Below are 27,663 nucleotides of genomic sequence, written 5' to 3'. Positions count from 1 at the left end.
TATCAAGTCCACATGAAGAGGGAGATAGCTTTGTTCTCTTTAGCTGTCCACTCTTGTGTAGACAAATAAGATCCTTAAGCTCACTTGACATGTGATGACAACAGATACATGAATAAAGGTGGCTGCCTTATCTCATCTGTTTCTGGCTCCTAATGTAACAGAGCAGCAATAAATTAAGAAGGTGTTACAAAGTTCCCAGAAATTAGAATCACCAGCCAGTTTAGCAGACTGTAGTGAATATCAATGAGAATGGTGAGAATTTCTCATCTATAAATGGAGGTATGCCTCACCCTAACTTAATAAAGAGGTGCAGAGCCCAAAGCTCCAGGCATATGAAAAACAGATCTCCTCCTAAAAGAGCTGCAGAAGTCTTAAGTTTTAATGTGACAAAAAGAAAAAAAATACAAAATACCGGGAAATAGCCTATTTAGATTTAGTTTTAATTACATTCAAATTAAAATGCATTTTATTCTGGTCCCCATCCCATTTATTTTCCTCCCATAGCCAATTAAAAAAATATTCAATACAGCCTTTGTGATGCCAAATAAAGACTATGTGTAGTTTTCCAGATGAAAAAGGATGTGCCTAAAACAACTCACATCTAATTTCTAGCAACCTGTTCTTGTACACCAAGTTCAACTAGGGCTAAGTTTTACATATCCAGATTGATATGATAATTACATATCAATCTGCTCAGCCAATATATGTTAGGGGTTTGGGGTTTTTTTTGTTCATTCTTTTCAGGCATAGTGCAACACACTGGAATGTCACCAAGTTGGAGATGGCTATTTCAACCATTTACCCACAGCCAACATTGAAAGACCAGGATTCTAATATTTTTCTCATCTCATAGATCAGTTATTTGTGCCTAATTCCATTTTGGCTACGAGGGGACTGCTCCATTAAGAAGTGTTTGGAGCAAGAAGCAACAGATGGAAACTAATCAAGGAGAGAAGCAGCCTAGAACTAAGGAGAAACTTGCTGACAGTTAGAGCAATTAACCAGTGGAACAACCTGCCTCCAGAAGCGGTGAATGCTCCAACACTGGAAGTTTTTAAGAAGAGACTGGACAGCCATTTGTCCAAAATGGTAAAGGGTTTCCTGCCTGAACAGGAGGTTGGACTAGATGACTTCCAAGGTCCCTTCCAACTTTTTATTATTATTATTATTATTATTATTATTATTATTATTATTATTATTATTATTATTATTATTATGGATCATCGCACAGTCAGGCAGATGTTCAGACTGGATTTGGCATTTTGTCTACCTATCGAGTCCTTACCCAGGACCTGGGATAGGCAGATGTGGATGTTTGATGGTATTACAGATATCGTCGAAGGATGGAAGCAGTTCCTAGTAAGGCCACCTTTTGCAATTGACTAATAGCAAATTTGTCAATGCCAATGGTGTTCAAGTGGTGCTCCAGTTGTTTTGGGATTGCACCCAAGGCGCCTATGACTATTGGTACTACCTTTGCTTGCTTTTGCCACAGTCTTTCTATTTCTATTTGTAGGTCTTTGTATTTTGTTATCTTCTCCAGTTCTTCCTCGTCTATTCTGCTGTCTCCAGGCACTGCCACGTCCACTATCCAGACTTTTTGGTCTTTCTTATCGACAATTGTTAAGTCCGGGGTGTTATGTTGCAGGTGCTTGTCTGTTTGAATTCTGAAGTCCCAGAGCAGTTTAATTTTATCATTTTCTATGACTTTCTCTATTTTATGATCCCACCAGTTTTTGCTTACAGGCAAATGATATTTTTTGCAGATCTTCCAATGCCCCAGTGTTGTTACTTTGTCGTCTACTACTACTACTACTACTACTACTACTACTACTACTACTACTACTATTATTATTATTATTATTATTATTATTATTATTATTATTATTATTATTATTATTTCATTTCTTGGAGTTAGAGATTATACAGTCCCTGACAAGTTATACTCCTTAGGTATATCTTATTCTAAGGTGGACAGCTCAAAAAATATTCTACCTGTTCTGTCCATCTACACAACCCTGCAAGCTTTGTCATGTTTTCTGTAAGAATGAAAAATTGTAAGTCCTCAAATAAGGATTCTGATCAAGAAATCGCATCTCTTGATCCTGTGCACTTACCTGGTCTTGAATACATTCATACATTTCGGGGATACAGTGTTCAGTATTTTCACCTATAAACCTTCTAAGTTGTAAACCATAATGTCTTGGCTCCATCTGCTTAATCTAAAGGATGAAAAAAAAAAAATCAAACATTTAGGAACTATTTGTACAAATATTTATCACAGCAGATACAGAGATACATCTTCCTTCAGTCTCAAAACATGTCACTTTCTAAAATAATAATATGCACCTTCATAAATAAATCATACAGTTTATGTATCAGTGTAATTCTGTTGCTTTTAGTTTCTAATATTATTTCTTATATAGAAAAATCAGCAAGTAGTAAGATAAATTTGAAATCTTGTCCAGTTTATATTGGCAGTTCTTAGCGTCTACAGATTTCACAGGCGGCTAATTCTACTCCATAATACAGACCCGTGATTGAATGATTGGTATTGATTGATTGATTGATTGTCAAAAGAAACATATTTTTGCTCTGGTTGGCTCTTCCTACATTTTTATTTTCAACCTCCTCTGGAATTGTGAAACACTGAAGTTTGAATTCTGTGATAAACACTGATGCATAGAATATATTTTCGTTCTGTACATGAAAGGAAGTTTACTCTATGGAACCCTTCTGCAAACAGAAAGGATAAAGAGCATTTTTTAAATTCCCACTACCACTTCTCATACTATTTTAAAGAACAACCCCAAAAAGTCATTATAGTTAACATGCTGGTTAAAGATCAATAGTGCCTTAAGTAAGGGACATTATACAAATAATTACGGATGTGCTCCCTTTTTTAAGGCAATTTCCTTTCACAAAACTTTTCCACTTGTCTCTGGGACTCTCATGCCACCTAGTGGTTATCTATAATATCTTACACTTGCCTGTTTTTCTCAAAATAGAAAGCGCAAGTGATAAAAACTGAGTTTAAAAATCCACTCTGGGTCTTAAAAGCTAGATTATTATCAAGAAAACTATTTCTGGGATACTGGGACAAAATGAATGCTTTTCTCCCAGGTTTTAGAACAAGGTGGTTGCAATATGTTGCTACCGGCCAGTTTTACCATCTTATTCATTGTTTATTTTATCTGGATTGCATATAGCTAGGGTTTTGTTGTTGTAGTTTTTTGAGCCACCTAGATTCAGTTGGAGCATGATGGTGGCCAGTTGAAAGAATGATTGAATGAAAGAAAGAATGAATGAGAAGTTTATTTTCTCTACATCAAAACCAGTTAGTTACTAAATACTTTTTGAAGATTCTTAAATTTTTAATTACCTGTACTTTGCTTACTTATTTCATTGTCTACTTAAGGGAAATAAGTGTAATTACATGATAGTATTAAGATATGGAACAATGTACCTTGCATGCTAAGGTCAACACATCATTTATTTTGTGATTTGGCTTTAGGGTTAACATTATTCCTTCGCCATCAGGGTACCGAACCAATGACTGGATATCCCAGATATTTTCTTTTGAAGCATTTTCTGGAGCTGAGTAGTAAATGTTTAGAAATTCATCTACTTTCTGCTGAGAGAAAAAAACATACAGCATTTAGTAAATATTGTTGTTCTTTTAAAGAGCAAAGGGTTTAGCTGTCTAATAAAGTATTAAAAATCACGTCTCAGATCATGTCTTTATTTGTAGTTTATAGATTCGATAAAAAGGTAATTGAAAATGAGGTATTTGTAGCAGACTTTCATGTCAACATTTTTGCAGCAATATTTCAAAATGTTTTCAAATCAGTGAAAATGAAGACCTTTAGTAAGATGGAATGGAATGAAAAAACATAGCTTTCATTGCTATTCCTACCAAACATCATGTCCCACCTCTGTCCCTTTTTTCTTAAATAATCATTAGCAGATATGACATTTTCAGTGAAAATGAAAAAAATTCTGCTGACTGTTGTTAGATTTGAAACATAAACTTGATTAGGTTAAAGTTTCACTTTCACCAACAGAGGGCAGTATAGCTAGTTTCACTCATACAGATATGGAGAATACTATGTGTACCCACATGAATTTACATTTCTTTTTATTTCCTTCATATTAAAAAGTCAGCAAAAGTCAGCAAAACCTCATTAATGAACGTCTATGGCAGCGGTTCTCAACCTGTGGATCGGGACCCCATTTGGGGTCGAACGGCCATTTCACGGGGGTCGCCAAACAAGGCTGTCCGACATTTTTTCCCCTTTTTTTTTAGCTATGCTACTCCCTCTTATTCTATTGGCTTTTGAAAGCCAGTAGAATAGACTCTACTCAAGAGACTCTGTTCTATTGGCTTTCGAAAGCCAATAGAATAGACTCTCTTGAATAGGAATTGTCCAGGCTGTCTCTGCCCTGCTGAGACCGCCAAAAGCCCCAGTCTGCAAACGGTGCTGCAAGGAAAGCTTCCCTCCCTGCTGAGCAACTACTAAAAGTAAGTAAAAGAGGCCGGGGTGGGAGGTGGGAGGCCGGCGAGTGTAGGGAGGGTTGCTGGCGCGTGTGGGGCCCAGCAGGTGCCTTAACTGCCTGGGCTGGGCCAGCTGGTGGCCCAGCCGGTAGTCGCCCTGAGCCATAGCTGCCCCTTGCCAGCTAGGCCTCGGCCGGTGCAGGGGGCAGCACTACGCATGCGCGGCGCTCCTGGGCAAGGAAAGTCTTCAACTTACGACCGGTTGGGTAATCCTTGACTTACGACCGGTTGGGTAGTCCTCGACTTACGACCAGTTGGGGGTCGTGGCATTAAAAAGGTTGAGAACCACTGGTCTATGGAGATTTTCAGTCATCTGGGTTATGGTTGTCCCAAAGGTGCTTTTTCAAGAGGCAACTGGACTTCCTTTATTTTTCCTTGAAGATGTTTCGCTTCTCATCCAAGAATCTTCTTCAATTCAGTTCTGAAGAAGCTTCTTGGATGACAAGTGAAATGTCTTCAAGGAAAAGTAAAGAAAGGCCAGTTGCTTCTTGAAACAGCACCTTTAGGTCTTATTAATGAATGCAGATTTTCTTATTTTCTTCGTATTAAAAAATCAGCAACCGATGTCAAACCTTCCACATTTAGACCACAATCATGGTAAGAACACTAGAAAATGTCTCCTCTATATTAAAAGACATAAGACAAAAGCTCCATATAAAAGTAGATCCCAGCAATTTTTCCATCTGAGATCAGCTTCAGACTATGTAACTGTAATTTTTACTTAAACCTCAACCCATTCATTTTCAGAACATCAAAGATACTTATGTTCAAAGCATTTCAATTAAGCTTTATTATTTTAATATCCGAAAGGTTTATTTATTTCTTATATTTGAATCTCATTTTTCTTTTAGGAGCAGAATGCAACAAACTTTCTTAAAGATCCTCTTCCACAAAGACAATCTAGAAAGAAATCATTAACAAAGATCACATTTTTAAAAAATGAAAATGGTAGCTTATTTCCACTCAGCTAGAAATCTGAAAAATGAAATGTAGGAAAAACTGTGCCTATAAAAATAATTTTGTCCATATTTGCGATGTAGGTATAAAAAGCAAAGACAGAACATATTTTAATGAAAAACAAAAAAACAAAATAGTGTTTATTCAGTGTGTTTACATAGTTAACCTATATCTAATACCGTAGCTTTATACTTTACAAACATGTTTCAATAAAGGAGGATATTTGTAACTCAGGGTTTAAATGAAGGATCTTTGGTGGTCTCGGAGTTTGTTGTTTTCTTGCAGACATTTCATTACCCAAACTAAATAACATCATCATTTCTAGTGACTTGACTAGCACTGTGGTGTTACCTAGCTTGGATAATGAAAGGTCTGCAAGAAAACAATCAAGCTCAGAGACCACCAAGGACCTCTCAGAGGCATGTTTGTTCCCATCTTTAAACTGATTTAATCTTTTCAATAATTAGATATGAAATGCAACAGATGGTTTGCCTAAGCCTATTTTCCTTGCCTAACATTCGTAACTTTTTTCCCCTTTCGTTCAATTGTGTCCAATTCTCAGAGACTAGCTGCAGTTTTCTTGGCAAGGTTTTTCAGAAGAGGTTCTAGCGCTTACAGAAAGTAAACTGGCCTAAAATCACCCAATTTGCTTTGTCCTCAAGGTGCAACTAGAACTCCCAGTTTCTAAGCTGATGCCTTAACCACTATACCAGGGGTAGGCAACCTTGGCTCTTTTATGACTTGTGGACTTCAACTCCTGGCTGGCTCAGGAATTCTGGGAGTTGAAGTCCACGAATCATAAAAGAGCCAAGGTTGCCTACCCCTGCACTATACCAAAGTGACTCTCTTAACAGTCATAAAATATCTGCAGTTTTAGGTTTGCCAAATGAGAAATACTTTTTTTTTTTTTTAAAAAAAGTGATGGAAATAAAATTTCTTTTTAAAAGAAAAAAAGGCTGATTAATTTCAAGATCAATTTATATTTTCCAGCTTTAAAACTAAGTGGCTAGATTTCTCCTCTCAGTTAGGTCTGCTCTGTAACTAATATCACAATACTTCATTCATTTATTGCCACAGAGTTCTGACAACACATTGAGTTTTCCAGCAATTTATGCCAAGTCTGTAATTGTGCACGACATTTTGCTTGAAAAGCAGCTGGTTTCTTCATAACTTTCCTGTCTTTGTCTCCGTTTTTATATGAAACACCTCAGAAAACCTGTGTGCTTCAGTAAACCCATCAGGAAATGGTGAGTGGGTTAGCATGCTACAATTAATCATTTCTTTGAGTAAGTGAATGAGGTATTATGAAGCAGTGCAGCAGCTCCTCCAGATACAGCTATTTAAACCATTTAAGTACTTTTACAGCTGGAATGCTACAGCTTATTCTATGTAGTAGACTGGGGCTAATTCAGTGAAGCAAGTGTCACAGATTTGGCTTCGCATCAAGGCGTTTTCACAATTGATGTATTTTCCTACTGTCCTTAGAAGCAAGACCAAGCAAGCAAGCATGTAACAGTAAAGGTACTTTCAGTGGGGCCACTTTAAATGTACATTTGTGCATCTTGCATAAAGCAGTGCCATCATATCCCATAGTATTAGAACTTCAAATATAAAAGACTTCTATTTACTTTCAAGGAGAGATTTTTAAAAAAATACTGTATAGTATCAACTGGTAATTTTATTTTTTTTAATGAAGTTTAATATAAAAGAGATATGTGAAGAATATTTCTAGTCTTAAGGGAGGTCTCTAAGGCAGAGCTCCCCAACCTTTTCAGCTTGACAGCCCGGAAAGAAAGGGAGCAGCAGTGAAATGTGTGTGTGTGTGGCCCCACGCATGCAGGAGCAAACGGTTTCACACAGAGGCAGCGCTAGTACATTTACACATGTGCAAGGAAGTTGTGCACACCCATGGTGTGCATGCTGGCGTCCGCGTGGATACAACAAACAGCCCACTAGCACCCGCGTGATGCTGGTGGTGGTGCCAGCGTCCACGTGCATGAGCAAATGGGACTGCTAGTGCCCGGGCAGTGGAACTACTGTGAGTTGGTGGTGCTCGCTAGCTATTCCCGGGACCTGGTGGCCAAGAGACCACGGCCCAGTACAAGGAATGGACCATAGGTTGGGAACCCCTGCACTCAAGCCAAGCTTAGAATAAAATGTTGGACCAGACACCAACTTATTACATCAATAACATGGCACCATCAAGTAACTAGGCACGCTCTTTAAAAGGACCTCGTTTAAATTTTTATGTTTAAATTGATACTTTAAAGCCCCCAATTTCTTACAAGATTTTTGAGATTTTGCAAGAGAATCCGGGAAATCACAGAAGAAAAAGTTGTCAACTACTGGTTTATTATATCATTGAAGCATTTACTTATTAAGTTTTCCAGCAACAATATTTGCGTTGTTCTAAAAGGTCAATTGGGTTCCTTCTCTTTTCCCAAAGCTACCCATCAGTCCTCTTACTGGGAAGTCAGCATTTCCCAAGGCTTCACTACCCTAAAGACTGGAAGTCCAAGTGCTCCGAACCAGCCCTTCTTTGGAACTGTACTGGAAAATGAGTTCATTGGGGGGAGTCAGTATTCGGAGTCAGTATTCATTGATTTAAATCAGTGGTTATCAACCTTTCTAATGGCGTTACCCCATAATACAGTTCCCTATGTTGTGGTAACCCCCAACCACTTATACATCACCAGGTGCCAGGGGCGTGGCCAAAGAAAAGGGGGAAAAAATGGCGGACAGCCTTGTTTGGCGACCCCCGTGAAATGGTTGTTCGACCCCAAATGGGGTCCCGACCCACAGGTTGAGAACCACTGATTTAAATGCTTCTAGTACAACAAAGTAGCTTGTGACAAGAAGTTATAGTTGTCTGGGGGAGCTCTGGTGTCATCCACTATCATCCAAACTTTGTTGGCCAAGAAAATAAATCCACAGAATATATTATCTTCTCTATTTTCTGGTTTACAAGCCCAAGGGCTTGACATAAGGAACTTTAGACAGTTATGATTTTAAATAAAAATGAACAAGACATGTTTCATGTTTGTGGTCTATGAAAGTTGCATGCTGTAATTATATTAGAAAATGAAAGGATAATACTATATATGAACAAAAGTATACAACCTACAACTACTGCCCAGTAGTTTGGGATATATGATTCATTAATTGTATTAAATGAATCACATATTTTACTGATTGAATATAGCTGGCCGGTATTCAATCTACAGAGATTTTTTTTTTTTTTAAAAAAATGAATACTCCTATCCCAGCATAGGAATCTCATTTCTGTAAATGAAAAACCTATAACACAGAATAACAGAATTGGGAGGGATCTTGGAGTTCTCCTAGTCCAATCCCCCTACTCGAGCAGAAGACCCCATGCCATTTCAGCCAACTGGCTGTCCATAATTGTTGAGCAATGTTAATGGGACAAATTAGTGTGACAATACTGTGAGTGGCAGGATATGCAATAATTTATTTAAGAGACTGCTATAGAAGCTTGTATAGAAAAGAAGCAGTGTTTCTCAACCTTGATAATTTTAAGGCATGTGGACTTCAACTCCCAGAATTCCACAGCCAGCAACGCTGGCTGTGGAATTCTGGGAGTTGACGTCCACATGCCTTAAAATTGTCAAGGTTGAGGAACACTGAAATAAAGTATTTCCTGCCCCCGCCTCCCACTTACGACTCAAAGCAAGTAAGGAAGCCCATCCGACCTGCTTGTTTGTCATATATTTATAACATCTGCAAATACATTAAGCAAGTGGAAGTTAAATTAAATTTGTTGCATTTTATTATATTACCTCAGCAGAATTACTGCAATATTGAGGTAGCTGTGTTCCAGGAATTCCATGCCCTCCAGTTGAGTCAAAAATCTAATTAAAGAAAACATAAATTAACATAATCCAAACATCTCATAGCACCGCTGTTTCACTTGCAAAAAAAGGCAATACACCCCCCAATAGAGTAAAAGTACACGTTGGTGTATCTACCTGTTACTAGCAATGGGTACTGGCTGTTTCATGAAGAAGCAGTCCTAGATTTGAATTTGGTTCAGAGACAATTGGAATAGCATCCTGTATGCTTAAGTGGAGGCTGGGGGGGGGGAGGTAAATGTGTGGTAGGAGTCCCTTGAACTGGATTTCAAACCATTATGCTTCCTTTATCAAAAAAATATTGTCAGAAGGGACTATTTGGGCATGGACAATAGAAGCAATGCTGGGGTTGGTCATTTATCCCTAGAATGAAAACTCTTGATTTGTTTGATGATCCATTTGTTTGCTTCCTTGGCTCACGAGTCTTTTCCAGCACCAAAGTTCAAAAATGTCATTATTCTTCCTATCCTGTTCTTGAAAGTCCACTTCAAAAAGGCGTAGTTCCATTTTCAAGATAATTCAATGCTAGCAGCTTTTTTTACATGACTAACATTTAGTGGCACCCATGTAAGACTTCCAGGCTATAACCACATTTGGAAAGAGTTAAGCTCAAACTTCTGTATTCACATCTTCATTCTACCTTCTCTGATTTGGGGAATTTGAATGGGAGGAAGCCTATTATTGGTACTAATCAAGATTTGTCACAATTCTGGTAAACACTGAGAGCTAAATTCATATGAAGTATATTTCTACTAAATTATTATTCCACAAAAAAAAAATCTACTGATCTACTGATAGACCGCTGCATTTCCTTTTCTCATGTTCTTCAAGAACTACATTTTTGATAAGGAACATGTGAGAGGCAACCAAAGATGATAGAGTTGTTATTTCTTGACAAATTTCTGACAGCACTTTAGTATCTTTCTAAACATCTTAAGATACAGAACTGGGCTTATGGCTTCTAACTGATTCATGTACTTGTGACTTTTTAAATAAATATCATGCAAACCACCCAGGTCTCACAATATTTTTGGCCACTCTTATCCTTTTCAGTTATACAACTGGTTACTACAATATGTCCTCTATCTTGGATTACTACAATGTTTCTATCTTGACTCAAACACCCTAATCAATTTTGATGTGTTCTATTCGCCAAGAAGTTTACAGTTATGGTATTTTTTCCCCAGTTGGATTTTTTCATGACATAATACATATAGCTACACTTATTTATATTTGCTACATTTTTCCTATATTTTTAAATTGCCTATGAAATCACTTAATATAATAAATATTCTTAGCCACCCTACATATATATATTGGGTGGCTAAGAATATTTATTATATATATATGATATCACAAATACACTTAATGGGGAAACTGGCACTGACGCTTATAAATGTTGTATCCTATCGCTGGGTTACACACTGTACTATACTTTAGTTTAATGTAGTTTACACTGTTACGCAAATAGATCAATACATTAACCAAACATGGTTTGTTTTAGACTCCAGATTTAAAATTGACCCTGCCTCTTCAGCAATTTCCCTCAATAATATCACCAACCACTTTCTAGCTGGTCAATAGAATGAGTTCCTATCCCCAGGAACTGGCAAATTTTTCTATTTGCTCCAAGCAATCCAATGCAAATGGTACTAAATAAAAGGGAAGAAACTCCAAGAACAGACTTGGCAAATCATCGTTACCTTCCTCATCTGCAATATTGGTTCTGGCTTGGTCAAAAGATCATAGTTTATCAAACACTGGCTTTGCATAATGTGCAAATGTAAACCTATTGATTTTCTGCATGGTTCTACTTGAGAAGGTTTAGTATACCATACGATTTAAGTTATGTAGTCTTTATGCCACCGGCAAAGCATCAACAGACTTTGGAATGATTGCTAATACTTCTAAATGTTCAATGATATGAATGAAGTGAGAACTACCTGGGTTATAGAAGGTCTCTTCTCCTTTGCCTTTCTCGCGAGGGTATCCAGTCCCTTCAGGGAGGAGAACAAACCCTTCTTACTCCACACTCTCTGAGACAGAGACCATTTTCTCTTTCTGAGAGCTGCCTCGTCCCTGGAACAGATCTAATTTGGGGGAAAGGGGAGAACAGGAATGGCAAGGAACAGAAGGGAAAGTCAGATGCAAGCATTGAACTGTAGATCTCTTCATATCTCTTCTCGGAAAACAAGACAGTAATCAAGATGAGTCACATGAAGTAGGAGATAAAAGATATGTTCCAAAATGACTTATCTTCACTGTTGTGATGGCCTCTATAACACTTGCTTTTACTGGAGCAGATAATGAGAAGAGAATAAAAGAGGGGATGCAAGTTCTTGAGAGATGGCAATTCTGCTATCTTTTAGAATAAATATGGCGACTGAGTTTCCCAGAAGCTGTTCTCTTAGCATGGGAGAGAATTTCATCAGCATGATAGTTATAGATCTCTGTCCCAGGCCAGCCAATTGAAGTTCTCTGTGTTATCCCAGTCTGGAGGCTATGGTGGAGAGGGACGATTGCATAGCCAAAAAACAGGCTCCGATTCAACCTTGAGCTCTGACCTGACCACTCCCCAAAACCAGATTCCAGTTCTATAGATTTTCCACACATAGCCGTACGTGGGGGGTTGCCCTTCCTCTGTCAGAACCTGGGTGCAATTTGGATGTCTTCCTGGGCTCAGGGCTCCTGCTTGAATAGGTCATAGCCATGAGGGTCCTTGTATAGCAATATATTGTGCCCTTTACTGGTTCAGGTGACCCTGCTCACCATCACTCATGCTCTAGACACCTCTCAGCCATATTTCTGCAAGGGACCAATTTCAAACCTCACCCAGAAGCATAAGCTAGTTCAGAAGGCAGGAATGTGGGCAGTAACAGCTGTGCCCCAGTCTGCCTTTGTAATTTTATAATATTTTATGAGCTGCATTTGCTCATAGACTTCCAGTATAAAATTCACTTATATAGCACTTATATAGCCCTATATGACAAAAGACCATATTTTATTTGCAAGATTGCCTTTGCCTGGCTAGCTTTGACCACCAGCATGGCTGGCTCAGGAATTCTGGGAGTTGAAGTCCACGAGTCATAAAGGAGCCAAGGTTGCCTACCCCTGATCTAGGTCATACAGGGTTGCCATGGGCCCCAGGCCCCTTTCTGAAGTAATGCCACCAAATGGGACCGAAAAAGATATGACTTCTCTATTACTCTCCTTCCAGCTTACCAGGGCGTGAAATGATGAGACTGAGAAGAGGCCAAGTCTCCCAAGGGCCATTTTCGAAGGACGGCTGGCAGCAGCCAGAAGACTCTTCGGATTTGGAAGTTCTCCACCTTGCAGACTGGCTAAGTAACAGCGCCTTTTGAAAAGGTCCATGTTAAATTTTTCCAGATTCTGCTCCCATTGCTGAATCTGTTTAGGAACACATATGAAGTATTAGAGCACAAATTGTGGAGAGGAAATAACTCTGCGCCTTGGTCCCAAGCTATTTACATCTGGAACAACATAAAAGTTGATTAGTTTATCCTTTTCAAAACGCATCCGGTCAAATTGTGTTCCAAATACTTATGAAAATTGATGTTGTGTCAAAAGAAACCTGGAACTGCAAGAGGAAAATATATAGAAATGCATCAGCCCTACTGCTCTTCCAGTTTGTCTTCCCCAATCTCTGCCTTTAAAGGGTGGATTCAAGACAATAATAAAAATTACTATTGGGAGGTAATTACTAAGGGGAGGAGGCAAAGCCTCTATTACCTTTTTGGTACAGAGGTGGCAACTAGCTATTTTTAATACTCACTCTGTAGAATATTTACTATTCTCAGCTAAAGGGCCAGCTAAACCAGCTGGTCTTTTTAAAACTCAGAAAATATAAAGCCACGACTGATAGATTTCTTGTATCAGAGTTATAAACTGAGATTGGTTCCTTAGATTTCCACTAAATAAGAGAGTTTCAAGACTTTTTTCTCCATTTCTGGGCCTTCTGTTTTCTTGAAATCTTTTCTGCCAGTGCCTTTTTTATATACTTTTACGACATTCATGACCTCTGTTCTGATGTGCAACTAAATACTGTATGTGGACAACCTTGAATTTGATAGAAAACTGGACCATAATTGCAGCCTTGGCCTGTTCTTTCACACGTTCAGTTGGCAGAGTGCAACTGAGTTATGATCACACAGACCAGAATGTGAGAAGACTTCCCTATACTACTTAGGGCCCTACTACAGTGGTAGCTCAGATTTGCTTGCATTCAACCAACTGCAACTTTGGCTCCCCTTCAGATCTCCAGCTTAACATGAAATAGTTGGTGAATAAAGTAGTAGTCCAGTAGGCCCACCACATGCTCTGTCTAGTCGAGCCTCTGCATTTTCATCTGAACATATTAAAAGGTTGTACAGGTAATCCTCGACTTACAACAGTTTGTTTAGTGAAAGTTCAAAGTTACAACAGCACTAAAAATGTGACTTATGACCGTTTTTCAGTGTTACAACCTTTGTAGCATCCTCAGAATCATGTGATCAAAATTCAGATGCTTGGCAACTGGCTCATATCCCCTTTTACGACCTCCTGACCAGCAAAGTCAATGGGGAAGCCAGATTCACTTAACAACCAGGTTACTAACTTAACAACTGCAGTCATTCACTTAACAACTGTGGCAAGAAGAGTCATTAAATGAGGCAAAATTCACTTAACAAATGTCTCACTTAACAACAGAAATTTTGGGATCAATTGTGCTTGTAAGTCGAGGACTACCTATAGTTCATCAGGTTCTTTATCTTCATCTTTCTAATTTATTTTTCCTGTCTTTATCTCTCCTGGAACTGAGATGAGTATTACAATGTGAGACACACAAAATCAAGGGAAGAGAGTGGAAAGAGATCCTAGAATACAGGAAAAGTCAAGGATAAGTAAAATCCTAGAGATTTTTTATTTCCAATAAAGTAAATGTACCCCAGAATCATGTTTGTACTAATTTTAATAACGTTTACCATTACAAGGGTAAGAAAAATACATATAAACTAAGAAAAATGTAACAAAGTAAAAAAGAGACAATAATTAAAAGAAAAATGTAACATATATAAATGATTTCCCCCTTCATCATGACAGATACAAACAATTTCAGCAACTTATCATCTTCTCTTAATACAGGTAATTCTTGACTTACAATCACAAATGGGACTGAGATTGCGGTTGCAGTTATTGCGGTTGTAAAGCAAGACATCATATAATGCTATATTGCAGAGTGGCAAGCAACTCAGGAACCGCGTTTGGAGCTGTTTGCCATACCCCAGGGAAGCCTCATCCATTCCAGCCTGCACAATCAAACATTCGTTTGCCCAGTTGCCTTCTCTCCCAGTTCTCTGCACCGATTTTTTGTGCCCAGCTGCCCTGGCCAAAGCAGAAGTGCCTTGCTGCCTCTGCCATCTCCTTTTCAGACCAGTGGTCAACATGCTACCCTTATCCCAATGGCATAACGTCAAGCCACAGCATCCACAAAGCCTCAGCAACCTCCAGCAAGCATTTGTTCACCCAGCTGTCTTCTTTCATCTTTGGGGCCCAGCCACCATGGCAGAGGCGGAAGCACCTCACTGCCTTTGTCATCACCTTTTTGAATCCAGTTTCTCCAGTTAATGTTTCCTACATGTGGTTCCCTGAGTCTTTGGAATGCTGTGCTGCCTTTGTAAAATCTGCCCTGTCTTCCAGAAGGCTTTCTGAAGATAGTGCAGCCTTTAGAAAGCCGTGCTTTCTTCAGAAAGCCTTCAGAAAGACAGCAGAGCTTTATAAAGACAGCACCATTTTCTGAAGACTGCACTTTCTTCAGAAAGCCTTTGTAAAGCTGCACTGTCTTCAGAAAACTGTGCTGTTTAAGTATCTCTGGACTTCAGCATGAAACTATTGGTACAAGAAGCATTTATTAGATTCCTTTAAAATTGCCCTCTGTTTAGATTTTTCTCTTATTTAAAAACTGAATTCCTTTTTGAGGTGATCTTCATTTCAGGATCATGCAGGAAAGATTTTGGTAGTAACATTGCAATCTACCCATTCACTAACATTCAAATCATAGAAGTATGTAGCACAAGCATTCCATATAATTCACAATTATATATACAACTAAGTCCAAGAGAGAAAATAATAGGTTCTAGAATGTTGCAAATACTGCATAACCAAGCCAATGAATATTTGTATCTGATAACAAGCAGAAATGGAATTTCAAAGAAACTATAAAGTGTCTTCAATTGGAAAAATCTCTTGTGTAACTGCTTTGAAAAAAAAACACTTTTTTTTCTTTTGCGAATTTCACATTAAAAAGAGAGAGGTGCATGAGGGAAAGAACTCACAGGCAGTATTCAGATCATACCATTAACATTTAGCATTTATTATGGGGGAATTGGGGAATATTTATTACGTTAACCCACATTTATCCGAAAAAAACAATAAAATTTCTGGCTGTTATTACGCTGGAATCATCTCCATTATATCCCATACTTCCTTCAGCTTCTCAGCCAAAAATGAAGTTATTTACTCTGCTATGAATACTGATTCAGAAATAAGACTCACTTTGTTCAATGAGATTTACTCCCTAGTAAGCAAGTTTTCAGACTGCAGTCCAAGACCTCATTGCAATATTTTCTTATATCTAAAACTAATGTGAAATAATGAGAGTGTATCTAGATCATAGGTCTTCAACCTTTTGGGCACCAAGGACCGGTTCCGTGGAGAGAGGTTTTTCCGGAGGGGGCATGGTTTTGTGTGCTGCCTGCATCTCGCGGATGGGGGCTTTGTTTGTTTGTGTGGCCTGGTTGCTGGCATGCCGCAGCCCGGAACTAGTCCATGGACCGGAGATTGGGGACCCCTGTTCTAGATCACCAAAATTAGAAAAACACCAGGAATGTTCTTGCCAACATGCTACTGGCTCCTTTAAAGCCTCCTTGTTTTTAGGTGGACATGAAAGCAGCAGCAAGGCAAGCAAGGGAATACCCCATAAGATTTCAGAAATGAAGTAGGTAAATTGGAGGACACCAAATTTGGTGCAATGTTTAAAGATACTAGGCTGGAAACCAGAAGAATGAATTCTAACCCTATGTCAGCATCAATCCAGCTAGGCAACCTTTGGCCAATCATTATTTCTCTGCCCTAGGCAAGGGCTGAAAATGCTACCAAGAAAACTGCAGGGATGTGAGGGCCAAGGCTTATTTTAAGGTGCAAGGGCACACCCAGAACTACATACACAAGAAGACTCTGATGTAGAAGCATCTGGATTCAGGCAATTTAAGCAGAACTTCCTTCTGGAAGTCAAGAAAAATTTGCCCGTGACTTGGAGACTCAGAGAGCAGTTCAGTTTCTCATCACAATTGGCAAATTGCACAGTGAAATTAAAAACCTTTTGCTTAACCAAGGGCCATTATATCAAAGGTTATACATATTATCTCTTTCTGCAGGAGAGATCTGGTCCCAATTTATAATGGCACTTGGTTAAGCTGGTAAAAGATTTTTAATTTCACTGCCCATTTGCCAGTTGTGAAATTGAACTGCTCTCTGAGTCTCGAATCACTGGGGCAGATTTTTCTGGACTTCCAGAAGGAAATTCTGCTTAAATTGCCTGAATCCAGATGCTTCTACATCAGGATCTTCTTGTGCAGAGTTCCCCAACCTTTCAGTTGGTGGCCTGGAGGAGGAAGAGAGAGGACGGTTTTGTGGGACAAGCAGGCTTGCGCGCGGGCGGGCGCATGAACACCCGTTGCTCATGCGAATGAGGCTGAAAGCACCCGTGACACAAGTGGAGCTGTGCGCTCCCAAGATGCTCGTGCGAGGTCCTGAGTGCTCACGCGAGTGGGACCGCAAGCTGTTGTGACGCTCACGAGTGAGGCCCCAAGCGCCTGCGATGCTCACCAGTGGGGCTTTGAGCACCTGCAACACTCACATGAGTAGGGCTGTACATGCACACACACCAGCCAGCTACTCACGCGGCCCGGTTGTGAATAGGCCACAGACTGGTAATGGGCCGCGGCCCACAGGTTGGGAACCCCTGTTCTTGTGCCCATATCTGTGGGTGTGCCTGTGTATCTTAAAATCAGTCTTGGCCCTCCCAAAATGGAAAGGAAAGGAAACCCCCACTGAGGAAGAAATAATAAATAAAATTTTATCCTGTGCTGAAATGGACAGGTTAACCCGAGAGATTAAAAATAAAACTGAAACAGAGTATTATGGAATTTGGAAAAATTTGTACGATTGGTTAGAGATAAGGAGGATCTCTGAGATGATTATCGATTGACTAGTTGATATTATAAGGACTTTTTATTAGTACTTATATTAGGACACAATTGAATGATATGTAAATACAACGTTGACAATTGAAAAATGGTTTATCAAAAAATTTACAGATGTTATACGCACAGTCTGTTATACTCTGTCCTGTTATAGAATGTATTTTAAGTTTCTGTCTTTCTTTCTGTAACATAAGGTAATACTAATAGCACTGTTGAAGCCAGGGAAGTTGAATCATGTCCATTTTTCTTTTTAAAATGTACATTTAATAAAACTTGTAAAAAAAATCAATCTTAGCCCTGAGAGTATAAAATAATACCCTATCATAAGCTTTTCTAACTGAGCCATAATTAAAAAGAGTGAATGTGAAAATATGCTTCATGTATTTAAGTCTAAGGACTGAAATGGTATGTTTTATTTCTTCCTGAATAGCATACTAAAGTATTTCAAAATGGAAAAAAATATTTTAGCCTAAAGGATTTTGAAATAAATCAGCAGCACTCCTAAGTGTCAGCTCTCACCCGCTGTCGAATTTAATGCATAATTAAATTGTAGAATGTCTGCCAACTTGAATGGTTTAAAAGAAACTTAGGCAAACATAATAACACTATTAAGAGCTGTAATCTGACATCAAAGATATTAAGCTTCTTAATACCTGTTGCTGGGAAACCCAAGTATAACAACCTGGTTGTGAGGCATCCATTAAGCTTATTGATATTGGCAAAACAAGATAGTTGGATTAGATAACAATTATTTTTATGTTTACTATATGATACAATATGTGTGGCATTTTTATTTAAATTTAGCCTAAGGTGATTTCCTGTCTCTTCTATTAAACTCTCAATAGTTTTAGGGGTTCTCTAGAAATTCTCTTCAGTACACTTAGGATCAGAGACCCTGTTTTATAGGGTCTTTCTGAGTCAGCCATTCCAATCACTATTAGCGGGAGAAAACAGATTGAACCCTTAGACATCCCAATGTGAGGTATCTCAGAACCTGGCCCTTCCCACCACTTTCTTTAATATCTATCCATTCTGGAAAGCTGGTTCACTCCACACCAGGTTGGTTCACTCCACACCAAACAGGAGCTTCATGAAATAGTGCCTGAAATAGGCTTACAGTGATTCACAGTAAGATGGTGTGGCTCTTTTGCAGAAGCTTTCTTGGTTCATCTTTAGCCCTGGATGAAACAGCGCTATTTCAGAAAATGAGCAACCTGGGATTTCCTGCCAGATGCAATTAATGTTACTCAGCCTCAGCTGATATGCTAGTTGAAGTCTTTCCTGATCATCTCACATTTGGATTACCACAATTTCCTTTACATGAGGCTGTCCTTAAAGAGAACTGGGAAGCTGCAATGACGTAAAATGCAACTGGATGCCTGCTGACTGGTGCAAACCGATACAGTAGAATAACATAAATATTGTAGGAACTGTATTGGATTACCACTAAGACTCCAACCTTAATTCAATTGCTAGCTATTTCCTATAAAGTGCTTTAGTGACTTCAGGAATATCTGTTCCAGGTAAAATATGTACCTAATATGTACAGATCAAGATAACGTGTTGGGGACCCTCCAGAAAGTTAGAGTAGCCCAGAAACAGCCCTTCTCAATCCTATCTCCTTTGCTTGGAAACAGCTTGCTCCTGAGGTTAAAATGCCCCCTTCCCAATTATGATTTAGAAAAGCTATGAAGACAGAACTTTTTCAGAAACACTTTGGAGCAGAGGGTGTAATATGTCTGGTGGCAATAGTTCAAATAGCGGCAGGGTTATTTTGTGTTGATTCTTCCAATTTACACAGGAGAATGTGAATATCTTCATGTATCTCTTTCAGAAATCTACAGAAATAACTACTTCCATATGTGCAAGTAGTGGATGCCAAGAACAGCTACCCATGATAGCTTCCTTAAACATATACAGCATGCTCAAGTCAATTCTACTGCAACAGTGATTTCCTCATCTGCAACATATTGTCTTCAAAATGCTTGCTTTCTAGCCTAAAAATATTAACAAAAGGCTTACTTAAAGAAGCCACATTTTGCAATGGTAATGTGTGGAGGTTAATCCACTTCAGAGTACCTGGTTTTCAATTGCTTTCCTGTTTTTAGGATCACTAACAATCAAGAGTTGGAGCTCAGCCATCTTTTTCATCTTGCTATCCATGTCAATCTTCTGGTTGAGGGCTTTAGTTTGGTTTTTCAGCAATCTGACTGTATCTTCCTTCCCAAGTTTTTTTGCAAAGAGAGAAGCGGAAGCAGAATGTATTGCGGTAACCCAGTTTTCAAGGTCAGTCTGGCTTGTAGCCTAAAAAAAAAGGGTACAAAAAAAAATCAAACAGAATGCTAAAATGCAACTTACCAAGTTTCACAACCAATGGACAACAGTGTGAGATCAGTTCTGTGATGACAGCGTGCAATTTTCCCCTTCAAACTAATGAAAGGCTTCTTTTATACTAATACTGCCTTGAAAAACTGGCAATTGTCATAACTAATAATTCTTAGGCTTTATCTAAAAAGGAAGAACTTTGTATAAAAGATTGAATTCATCACAGGATGCTTGACTGCAAAGATGGCAATTACATAACCTACCATTAGCTTAATTTTAAAAAAAATACAGTTGAATAGAAATTGTACTGAAAATAATTGCAAATGAAGAAGCAGGAAGACAACTTCTGTGACTGTCCAATAGCAGTTTATGCCATCTCCTAAATTTTCTGTAATGTGCTAAAATGCTTTTTGTGTAAGAAAATGCAGGGGCTGCATAGGGCTGATTATAAAGAAGAATGCAGTCATTGCAACATTAGAAACAATTCAGTCAACCTGTTTTCTTCCCATCATTATGCTTGCCTTATGCTACCTTAGTTAACTTCCTATTGGTTTAAACTTATTTCTTTTAACTCTGAGGTAGGCTTCTGTCCCAGTATCTTATCTGCGGAACAAAAAAACCTAAAGTATCTATATCAGAAGATATATTGTCTTGCCAATTACAAGAAGCACAGATTGAATTCAACACAACAATGCTACTTTAAGTACTCTTATTTTCAGGCAATGCATTTTTGACTGATAATACATAGGATTAAATGAAAATATTAGGCGAATATAGTAAAAAATGCTATAATACTATAACAATTTTCCTATAGAGGATGTCAAAAAAAAACCCTTTTCTACTGCATTCTTAAAAGCAAGATTTCCACCAACTTTTATGCCTATTACAAATCCTGCCATTGCAGAATCTCAATTTTCTGAAAAAAACATTATGTTCTATCTCAAAATATGCTCATCAAACCAGGATATAAAGAAGTACAGCTTAAAAACCTCTGAATGAATTTCTATAACATCTGATGTGTATCTAATATCTATGTTCTAACTTACCTCCATATTTAATCTCAAAAATAAATTTATGTTTAAGGATGAATCCTGCCTAGAATTTAATTGAGTTGGATAGAAGTAATTATCAATGAACACAATGTAAGTTGGGCTTCTTTGTTGCTGAGATTCAAAAACAAACTATCTATGCACAAGACTACTATGAACATAATTAGTACATGTAACAAACATGCGTAGAACCATAATTTCAAAAATATATTATTTCTTCTTGTTTACACCCATTGAAGGGATATCTTCCCTATATAATATTTTCTCCAAAAGATATCAGCCATAAGCAAGTTGCTCATAAGTATGCACAATTAATTTGGTTCAAATTCATAGCATTAGATCATATAAGAATTCTTTAATTAAGTGACTTCTTTCTTTACAAGGTAACTAACTTCTTTCTCTTAATTCTTATGTGACCAACTCCTAGAATTTCCCAGCCTGCCCAGCGATTTGTGAAAATGTTTAGAACAGAAATCCAGAAATTTAATATTGCTCAGGTTGGAAAAGTATGGACCAGAAATGTGAAAGGAAAGCTATCAGTTCATAGCCAGGCCTACTTGGTATTAAATATCTATTTCCTCTTGTTTTTTTCTGGTTAGAGCTTTATCTTTTGATCCTACCCTGTGATTTTTTTTTTTTGATTTCTTACTTTTGAATGATTATACAATAAATATCTTATTGCAAATTACTGATTATAACCCATCAGGAATCAACCAGTTGTAGCAGGATAAAATTAGATAAATAGACAGGTAAATATAGGTAGTCCTTGACTTATGACCATAATTGAGCCCAAAATTTCAGAAAGTCATAAAAGGTAATCACATGAAACTGCAACCGTCATAAATATGAACCAGTTGCCAAGCATCTGAATTTTGATCACAAGTCTCTGGGGATGCTGCAAAAGTTGTAACTGTGAAAAATGGTCATAAGTGCCTTTTTTCAGTGCTGTTGTAACTTTGAATGGTCACTGAATGAACTGTTGTAACTCGAGGGCTATCTATAGTACATAAATTCAATATTGTGGACATTTAATAGTTTGATAATGAACCAAGATATTATATAACAGGGAAATACCTGGAATAAGTAGACATCTCCAAAAGAGTTGCTGAGGCAGAAGACATTCTCTTTCTTTGGGTGTTCTGGGCACGATTGCACTATACAGTCTTCTCCAAACAGAGCATACCTGGGTGAATTATTTTGCTCCATGGAATTCTTCCCATAAGTCTCATAAAACAGCAGAGTGCATCCTTCATATAATAAAAAAAAAGTCCTGAATTATACCAACATCCTCTGAAATACAGATTTAATTTTGTATCAATTAATACAAAAATTAATGCAGAATAACTCTCCAGTAAAAAGAGAAAATGGAAGCAATCCATCAGTTTGGTTTATTTTTTGCCATTTGATGTGAGAGTTGAGGCTGCTGAACAGTTGTTTTTTGTTTAAGAATAAATACCAAAAATGGTTCATTCACAGATAAAACACAATGATCTTCATGAGACTGTTCCCCAAGATCAGATTATAACATACTGATTACAATCTGAAAATGCCTGGAACATAGTCCCTTGCTCAGATAAAATAATCAAGCAGCACCAATGTTTTTTTAAAAAAACAACTTTCTACGTTAAAGGAATAATGTTGGTAGTGCTTTAAGCCTACAGAAGCCTCAGAACACCAATAAATTTACTTTAACAGCTGACTAGATGGTTGCAATCTTTCCAGGCACTGATAAATTAAATACTGGTCAAGAAAAGACCAGAAGAACAGTACAGCATACACTTTTTAAGAATATCATGAAGCTTGTGAACTACATACCAAACATACACACATATACAGTAAATGAGTCTCTTTTATATTATTAATACATTAATTCACTGGTGCTTGGTTGCCAAGAGCTTGACACTGCACACAGATACACATAAACACACATACATATAAAGAGTAAAAAAAGCTTATTATAGTTTGCAGAAGCATGGAAATGATATGATTTTAAGAAACAGAAGAAATGGATACTGAAGGTAGTGTCACCGTACTTCAGATTCAGAAAACAAGATATTTAATATTTATGCATCAAAATGTGAAGTTATTGTAAGAGTTCCCTTTTAAGTATACGATAATCATCCCTAAAATTATAATTTTAGTTTACAATTGATAAAATAAGCATCAGTAATATTTGCAACTAAATGAAATAAACTTGAACGTTATACAAGCTTATTTTTATCAAATGCCAAATCAAATGATACATAAAACACTTTATAAAGTAGTGAAATAATTTATACATGTAATAGATATTTTTTTCAATTTCTGCAAAATTTCTAACTTTATGTTAATTTCAAAAAAACCTGCTTTTAACATTTCCAGAAATTTGATGGCTCCATCTATGAGGCCGACATGATTTAGTAGTAAGAACTATTATAAGCCCCCGTACAAGTATCAGTGAAACTGTAATTCTTAATAAAGATTTTGGTTGCACATAATTCATACTGAGGTTCATCAAGCTATAAAATAAGATCTAAGAAGACTCTTGTGTGGGAACTTTTGTAGAAATATGCTGAAATTTCCTGAAAACAAATCTGATCTATTCTTGTACAATAAAATTCAATAAAAAGTTGGAAAAATAAGTTATTATTTCTTTCATTTCTACAATTGTCAGTAGGCCTGGCTGACCATTAAGCCTCTGCATCCATATACTTAAAGAGATGCAGAATAGAGCAGAATATATCTTAAATGTTTCAACACAAGCAAATCTTGCCCAAACGTATTCCTTTTCCAATTCATCCCAGCCTTGAAGCAGATGCTGCAACAGGATATACCAAATATACACAAAGATATACATCTTTTTTTAATGCTACATAATCATTGCCAGCTTACTCATTACACATATGAACTAAAAATGAGGCTTTTAAGTCAGAATGGATAACTTTGAAGCCAACCAGCCAACTTAACTTTAAATAAGGAAGGAAGCTTTTATTATTTGACGGACCATACTATATGGAAGCAGATATTCCCAAACTGCATATGACTGTCTTGGGAAACACTGGAGGCATGTCAGCAACACAGTCCATCATTGTGTCCTTCATGCTATTCCTGGACACAAAAGGCAATTACACTGCAATGAGTCTTGATTAGTCATGACCTATATAGGGCTCTAATTTTTCAGTATTTTTCACTAATATTACATTTACAGGACAGTAAGTCTATTTTCTTTTTTCCCATTGAACTGATGGACAACTGTCAGAGATAATTCTAAAAATTAGACATAAAGAGGTGGGGACATAGCCAAGCTTTTATTAAGTTGGCTTTTTTTCCATTAGAAGCATCCAAAGGTGTAGAACTAGTGGCTTTTACAATAGGAGGTTGAGGACTCAGATCTGGCTGTACCTTTCGACTCCCTAGAAACATTTTCATGGCACATAAGGAACATCTTCACCACTACACTCCTGAAGGTGCTTAGGGCTGATGAGTCAATCAGTACTCCTTCTAAGTGACCAATGATGGGGGCATAAAAATTGGCCTTTAGTCCATGGATGATCGGTCTCATCCTTGTCTCTGCCTCACTGCCTTTGTTTTTTGTAGCAAGGAAAAAAGTCATTCCAATTAAAAAGTATAGCAAAATGGTGGCAAAACCCCATAGCTCCTTGACTTTTGCAAGGGTGACAAGCAGGGATAGTCAGGATGAAAAACTCCCTGCCTTGCAGCTTTAGGATGAATACTGCAAAACTGACTTCACAGGGTTTTCTCTTGCTTCGCAGCTGAGCAGGAAACCCATCAGCTCAGTTACAAAACAGATTGACTGTGAAAACGCAGGAACTTGTTGCAAATATAATGTGGTTGAAAGTAATTCAGCCAGTTTTGCTATCATAGAGTATTTGTACTTCAATGAATTGAATGTGTATGGGATAAAGCCTGTTAAATGTTCATGTAGTGCAGACATGTCAAACTCACGACATCACATAACCTCGTGCGATGTATTGGAGCTTTCCCCCCGTTGCCGGCAATGGGATGGGCGCAGTTTCCTCATGATGCGTCCGGTCCGCGGGCTGGCAGTTTGACACCCCTAATGTAGTATGATTAGAGGAATTTTGCAACAGAGGCTGAAATGCATTAGAAATCAATTGCAAAACAGTGAATATCACAAGCTGTGGCTGACCTTTTAATGTTACCCAGTACTGTTTCCATTTCTTCCGGGTTATTAGCTCAAGTTTTTTCTCTTTCTGTAGGGTCACAAGAGGTCTGAAGAAAAGCCACCCGGCTTTACGAATGACTCCTTGTTCCTTCTCATACAGCAGGTCCAAGTGCTCCAAGGAGCTGAGCGACTCACTGCTTGAGTCCTCGGTTTCCATAGAAGAGTCAGTGTTCTCAATGTTGGTTCTGCTCAGGTCAAGCTCTCGCATGAAATTTTCGTAAATATTTTGCCTTAGGATGTCACTGCTGATTGCATTAGCTGATTCACTTCTTTGGGGCAAAATCTGGCCAGAGCTTGGGGACCACAGAGAACCAGAGAAATGGGAAGGAGCAAAAAGGTCTGTAGAAAGGCTTTCATATCCAGTATCAAAATACTCATTTGAATCTTTGCATCTTGGCTCCTGTAAAAGTACAAAAGAGGCACAATTAACTGGCACACAGTGATCAAGTAGCATTGCTTTGCTTCATGTGTGTGCATATCTATCTGCTACTAATAAGCTCATTCATAAAACTTGTTGCAGTTGTTGGAATTATGGTGCCTTATGCATATTAAACACTGTAGTAAAGTTAATACATCAGAAAGAAGGGTGTTATTGTTCCAGAAATATCAGAGCTCACTGATTCAAATGGCTTACAGGTGATCTCTTAATACAGTCATTGATACTATGAGGCCTGCTGCCAAAAGTAGAATCAGAAACCATCCTAAGGATTAGATGTTTATTTACTTTTCTTTGCACTGAGAAATAGTCAGATTTTATTTTGGATTATTTTGAGTTAGGGCAGTGTTTCTCAACCTTGACAATTTTAAGGCATGTGGACTTCAACTCCCAGAATTCCACAGCCAGCAATGCTGGCTGTGGAATTCTGGGAGTTGAAGTCCACATGCCTTAAAATTGTCAAGGTTGAGAAACACTGAGTTAGGGTATTTTTATTGCTAATGTTATCACGAGTCTTTGATCAGCTTAAGAACATATTTACAGATAAGATTATTGTACCTATACTATTTCCCAGTTATCTAGAATCATAGAGGTGGAGGGACTTTGTAGTCTTCTAATCCAACTCCCTGCTCAAAGCAGAAGCCTTATACTATCCCAGCTGTCCAGTCTATTCTTGAAAACATCAAGTGATGGAGCATCCACAACCCCAGCTCTCGCTGTCAAAACATTTCTCCTTGCTTCTAACCTGGATCTCCACTCTTTACTTCCAGTCCTGCCCTCTGCTGCCCTAGAGAATAAGACAACCCCCTTTTTGGGGGGACAGCCACTCAAGTACTAGAAGACAACTATCATGTTCCCCCAATCCTTCTCTTTTGATAGACCTACCTAAATCCCTCAACCGTTTGTTATACAATTTAGCTTCCAGACTCTTATCATCTTTTTTGCTCTTCTCTGCACACTTTCCAGGATCTCAACCTCTTTTTTATATCACAAAACTGGATTCAGTACTCTAAGTGTGATCTCACCAGTGCGTAAAGCGGTAATATTCTAATTAATATTATATCACTCATAACTTACTCTTTCTGTGGAGTACACAAGACTACTTTTTATATAATTCCAGGGGGGGGTCTCTCCTCCAGGAACTAAATTAAATCATTTATTTAGTTTTAATAGTAACATAAAATATACCAAGTTTCTTTTCTGTGCCAGTTTTACATATTATTACAAGGAGGTCTATAACCTGGGGCAACCCAAATTTCCAAGACCACAGATAGCTTCAAACCACTTTTTTATATAGCTGACCACGTTTTCCTTGATCACGATTATCAAAAATCAGTGAGATAATATCTTGCCATTTTGATATAGGAAATACATGAAAACACGTAAATGCAGCCGTATTGCCAAGCACCTGAAGTTTGGTCACATAACCACAAAGGGGAGGGGCGTCTATCAGAACTCTGAATCTGGATTGTATGGCTCCAAGATAGATCCATTTTAATTTTGAAAGACAACTAAGTAACCAATCATAAGTTGAGAACTATCTGTAAGCCTTACCTCTAACATCACTATTAAGCTTTTTCCTACTGGAACATATCTATGCAGCCCTAATGATGCTGGAATTTATTCTCCTAGTCTTGTATTTTATGCTGCTTTGCTTTCTGGAGAGTCTAGGACAGCGATGGCGAGCCTTTTAGAGACCGAGTGCCCAAACTGTAACCCAAAATCCACTTATGTATCATCGGGTGCCGGGTGGGCGTGGCCCATTGGGTGGGTGTGGCCCATTGGGTGGGCGTGGATGCAGTGGTAACGGCAGACTGGGTGGGACTAAAAAGTTCATCAATTCCAACTTTGCAAGATTTTTTTTTCCCTGCAAGAACTTGAAATTGATTGCTTGAACCTTTCTTTTTTGCACACGACGGCGGAGGCCTAAATCGAAAAGGTTTCATAAAACCCAGCTGAAGGCCTAGGACTGGGGCGATGGCACACGTGCCCACAGAGAGGGCTCTACATGCCACCTGTGGC

The 27,663-nt window shown here is 38.1% G+C and overlaps 1 protein-coding gene across 5 annotated transcripts in view; it reads right to left on the bottom strand.

Moving 5' to 3' along the window:
* The window catches only part of TIAM2 (TIAM Rac1 associated GEF 2), a 145,588-nt gene that overhangs the window by 47,688 nt on the left and 70,237 nt on the right, over positions 1–27,663 (bottom strand). For 3 of the 5 annotated variants that reach the window (XM_039358225.1, XM_039358224.1, XM_039358226.1), the window contains 8 exons: positions 25,170–25,605; positions 22,094–22,266; positions 19,725–19,949; positions 12,607–12,792; positions 11,328–11,474; positions 9,313–9,384; positions 3,467–3,634; positions 2,118–2,222 (listed from right to left, as the gene is read on the bottom strand). In XM_039358225.1, the coding sequence (XP_039214159.1) occupies positions 2,118–2,222; positions 3,467–3,634; positions 9,313–9,384; positions 11,328–11,474; positions 12,607–12,792; positions 19,725–19,949; positions 22,094–22,266; positions 25,170–25,605 (1,512 nt within the window). The remainder of the gene's footprint in view (positions 1–2,117; positions 2,223–3,466; positions 3,635–9,312; positions 9,385–11,327; positions 11,475–12,606; positions 12,793–19,724; positions 19,950–22,093; positions 22,267–25,169; positions 25,606–27,663) is intronic. The other 2 variants (XM_039358227.1, XM_039358228.1) reach the window with 2 other exon arrangements.

Source organism: Crotalus tigris, unplaced genomic scaffold (assembly GCF_016545835.1).
Source record: "Crotalus tigris isolate CLP2741 ecotype Arizona unplaced genomic scaffold, ASM1654583v1 scf7180000019007.31208882:3723066, whole genome shotgun sequence".
Classification (NCBI taxonomy): domain Eukaryota; kingdom Metazoa; phylum Chordata; class Lepidosauria; order Squamata; family Viperidae; genus Crotalus; species Crotalus tigris.
This window is presented reverse-complemented; position numbering and strand designations above follow the sequence as displayed.